This window comes from Apis dorsata, unplaced genomic scaffold (assembly GCF_000469605.1).
Source record: "Apis dorsata unplaced genomic scaffold, Apis dorsata 1.3 scaffold_67, whole genome shotgun sequence".
Lineage (NCBI taxonomy): Eukaryota > Metazoa > Arthropoda > Insecta > Hymenoptera > Apidae > Apis > Apis dorsata.
This window is the reverse complement of record NW_006263365.1, coordinates 355,301-359,480: the sequence shown is the minus strand read 5'-3', so window position 1 is coordinate 359,480 and position 4,180 is coordinate 355,301. Positions and strand designations below refer to the sequence as shown.

Sequence of the window (4,180 nt, the reverse complement as noted above, 5' to 3'; positions counted from 1 at the left end):
CAACAAATTATATTATATTTATTTATATTATATTTAATTATATTATATTTAATTATATTATATACCTTCTAAACAATCTGAATCTAAAAGACGAGAGAAAAAAATTTCTATTCTACCATTGAAAAAAATAATTCCAATTTTTTTTTTTTCCTCTCCCACCAACCGTAACCAATCCGCTCGTTAAAACGACAACCCCGGCGGAATCCAAGCATCAAAAGGGATCCGCGTCGCGGAAACCTCGAACCGTCGCATCCGAGAGGATTCTCCCAGAGAGAAGATTCATTTTTTCGATTGTCAGAGAACGGTTGAACGCTTTTGTCAGACGATACTGCTACGACGATACTGGCTCCGCTGGTTTGTAATTCGACGCCCTGTCAACGCCTGCTTCCATCGTACCATCGGAGCGTGGGCACCGGTTCGATTCAGAGGCGATTAGCAGCCTATGTGTATATTCGTGAGAAAGAACTGTTTAACAGATTTACAGGTTCGAGAGAGAGAGAGAGAGAGAGAGAGAGGGATTTCTTGGAGGGTGAGCGGGACACTGGGCGTAGGGGAGACTTAATTGAATTAGTTCACCCCCCTTTTGATTCATTTACACGCGGCACGCGGATTTGCTCTCGAGTATGCGTATCAGGGAGATCAACTGTGTTTCGAATTTGAGAATGGGGATCGAGTTATTATTAGGATGGCCCCGATATTCCTATCGATCGTATCCTGAATGTTTAACTTGGCCAGGATCGATGGATAGTATCGATAATATCGTTCGAAGGTTTAGGCTCGTTTGTTCGATGAGATTGGAGGTTGAATTTTTTAATGAAAAAGCTAGAGAGACTCTTTTCTTTTCTTTTTTTTTTCCTTCCAGCTATTAGGGATTAAATTATGTTAGTTCGAGACGCGAGCTTTTAAGCAAATTATCCAGTTTAATCTATTAAATTATTGTGATAAAGGGATTTTTTAAAAAGATCTGGATTCATTATGGATTAATAATAAATAAAAGTATTTCATTTTCAATGTCCACAAACTCTGAATAAGAATTTTATTCTAATATAATGCTAATATAGTGCGTTTTCAGGGATGGTGGTGAACGGTTTCGTGAACGTGGTCATAACCACGATAGAGAGGAGATTCGGTTTGAGGTCGTCTCAGACAGGGCTGATAGCAGGCGGATACGACATAGCCAGTTTCCTTACCCTCGTTCCAGTCAGCTTCCTAGGAGGACGCTCGAAAGCGTCGAAACCGAGGTACATATGCGCTCGAACACGTTATTCGCGTATAAACTATTGTCACGCCTATTAATATTAATATCGATATCGATCCACCTCGACAGTTCTCATAAATATTAATCCTAACGTCAGCCGGACCAACAGCGTTAATTTCCATTTCCAGTTCCTTCGACACTTTCGAAACCCTCGATCCTTGATCGATAATCAATAACAATTTGAATTAAACTGAACGAGGCTAATCTCGAAAATGAAAGATTGAATATTTATTATCCTAGAAGAAGAGATTTTTGAAGAAATTTCGTTTGTTTAAAAATTTGTCGATTTTGAATGAAATTTTTGAAAAAATTGGACTCGTATATTAATTGGTTAATAAATAAGAATATAATACTTTTTTTGAGAAGTTAGTAAACGAGATTTTTGGATTAATTTTTGTTCTATAGGTACATAGGAATAGGTGTTCTAGTCTTAGGCTTAGGAAGTCTCCTTTTCGCATCCCCTCATTATATTGCCGGACCATACAGGGGTGGCCAACAGTCGGAAAATATTTGTCAAAGGGTGACGAATACATCCTCCCGTTCGGTAAGTGATGATTGATTCTAAAGATTGGCATTTTTTGCTGATCTTTGTTATAAAATTGTAAGATTTGAAATAAATTTTTCGAAAAATATCGCGAAGAAGAAATTGAGTAATATTTTTATAAAAATAAACATTGGACAAATATTAATTCGGAATAAATTGTTTCGACGAGCAATATACTTATCTTTTTAATCTAATTATTTTATTACCCGATATTCAATTACTGGAAGACTTGTGTCTTTGATCTTTGAAGAGTAAACATTCAATTAGATGTAAAGGATAGTGACAGAGTTTATGGATCTCGTCCTTTGTAAAAGCAAGATCCATCCTTTTACATACACTAATAGAATGTCATCTTCGTACATGCCTTAATTTATCGTCGAATTAATTCTTATTTCGAGTAACTAAATTTAAAAAGTATAAAGATAATTTACTTATCTTCACGATCGATCAAAAACTTCGTACACTTAACCCATTAACTTTTTCCTTGGAACAAAAAAATTAGATCGATATAAACAATATTTCAAGCCAATCGGTTTTTCTTTTTTTAATTCTAATAAAATATTTTAAGATTTTTAAGAAAGGTCAGGAAAAGATAAAATATTAATTATTTTATCTATTAATTAAATTAATCTCGATTCGTTAATATATCTTTGCTATTCAGATATCTTGTAGCGGATCAGTGGGCCAAATAGACCAAGAACCATACAGTGGATTGTACTTAAGTATCTTTCTGATAGCTCAACTTCTACATGGAGCTGGCTCTGCTCCTTTTTATACGCTTGGTGTTACGTATCTAGATGAGAACGTGTCGAAGAAGATGTCCTCTGTGTACGTAGGTAAGAAATCTGATTTTTATTGATTATTTGAATTATTACAAATTTGCAAGTATTCTTGGCGAAATATTAATGTTATATGTGTTGTTAATTTGAAAAGATTGGAAGATATTAATTTAAAAGACAGGTTATTTCATTTAAGTATGTAAATTCATTGTATATTTATAACTTTTCTTATTAAAAAGATCCAAGTTCTCTCAACATAAAATAAGCTAAACTTTTCAACTGTACTGTACCTACTTGACAAGTACTTACTTGATTTAACTTGGATATACCCGCAATAGCTCTTTGAGAATTGTCACATTCTATTGCCGCACTCGTTGCGCTTGCTTCAAGTTCTGAGCATTGTATATACTTTTGAAGTTTGAAGTTTCAAGTGCCATCTTGTATAGGACAATCAACGTATAATTGATGTTAAGAATTTAATTGTTTAAGAAATTTGAAATTACGCTTTATGCTCTCTTCAACTATTATCTTTGTATAGTAAACTACAGAAATCTTTTTCAACATTTATTTATAAAATTAAATTTTTTGTATAATAAATCATAATAATCATAATAATAAATCATTATAATATTCGAGTTTTAATAAATAATTTACATTAAATTTTTACAAACCATCAAACGATTTTAAATATCCTTTTCTGTTTAGGAATTTTCTACACAATGGCCATAATAGGACCTGCGTTAGGATACGTGGTTGGGGGTGAATTGTTGAAGCTCTATACAGATTTTATCACCGTGGATCCATCAAAGTGAGTATTTTTTTTAATTATGCTAATTACATTTTACATAGCACGCTTTTAGAATTATATTTAATAGTTAGAACACGGATACGTACAAATAAACTGAAATTTTGCATTGTGTGCACAAACTCTATTCTGAAGTGAACGAAATTCACCATTCGAATCTGCCAAAAATTCATTATCCATGTTCCAATGATTATAATATAATATGTAGAAGAAATAATTGAATATATTATTAATATTATTATTATTCGTTAATTCCTATACTATTTTAAAAAAAAACTTGCTTGCTCGTATCAAAATCAGCCCAACATAAACGTTTAAAATTGGCTGGAACAAAAATCTGGCAAGGGTCACTTAAATACCACGCCTCCCTAAATATCAGCCTCACCTTTAATCACATCGTAATCTCCATGAAAAACGCCCCCCTAAAAGATCATTACTATGGTCACAAAAAATATCAAAGACCATTCATCTCCGATCTTTAAATACAAATCGTGAAACAATCCCAAATCCGTCGAATTAAACTAGAAAAATATGGAAAAGGAAAGAAAGGAAAAAAAATCCATCTCTTGGAAACCTTTAAACGTTAAGATTAAAATTGCGGAAGAGGGAGGATCCATCGCGGTGGAAGAATTGAATGGACAATGGATTGAAAGTTGTCCGCGTTCATTTCGCCATAAAGAGGGTTCATAGTCGGCGAAATGCCGATGGAGAATGACGTTTAATGGGCGCGCCATCGGAATTTGTCGCCTCTCGTGTCGCCACGCGTTTAAACACGTTTCCCGCTTTTTTCTTGT

At 33.8% G+C, this 4,180-nt stretch overlaps 1 protein-coding gene and 1 long non-coding RNA gene across 7 annotated transcripts in view; one reads left to right on the top strand and one right to left on the bottom strand.

The window, feature by feature from the left end:
- Positions 1-4,180, bottom strand: part of LOC102675212 — a 49,637-nt gene that overhangs the window by 32,614 nt on the left and 12,843 nt on the right. The gene's annotated exons all lie outside the window — the stretch shown is intronic.
- The window catches only part of LOC102674815 (solute carrier organic anion transporter family member 4A1), a 46,813-nt gene that overhangs the window by 31,927 nt on the left and 10,706 nt on the right, over positions 1-4,180 (top strand). For all 6 annotated transcript variants that reach the window (XM_031515344.1, XM_031515345.1, XM_006609973.2 and 3 more), the window contains 4 exons: positions 1,073-1,241; positions 1,664-1,802; positions 2,464-2,638; positions 3,287-3,389. In XM_031515344.1, coding sequence (XP_031371204.1) covers positions 1,073-1,241; positions 1,664-1,802; positions 2,464-2,638; positions 3,287-3,389 — 586 coding nt within the window. The remainder of the gene's footprint in view (positions 1-1,072; positions 1,242-1,663; positions 1,803-2,463; positions 2,639-3,286; positions 3,390-4,180) is intronic.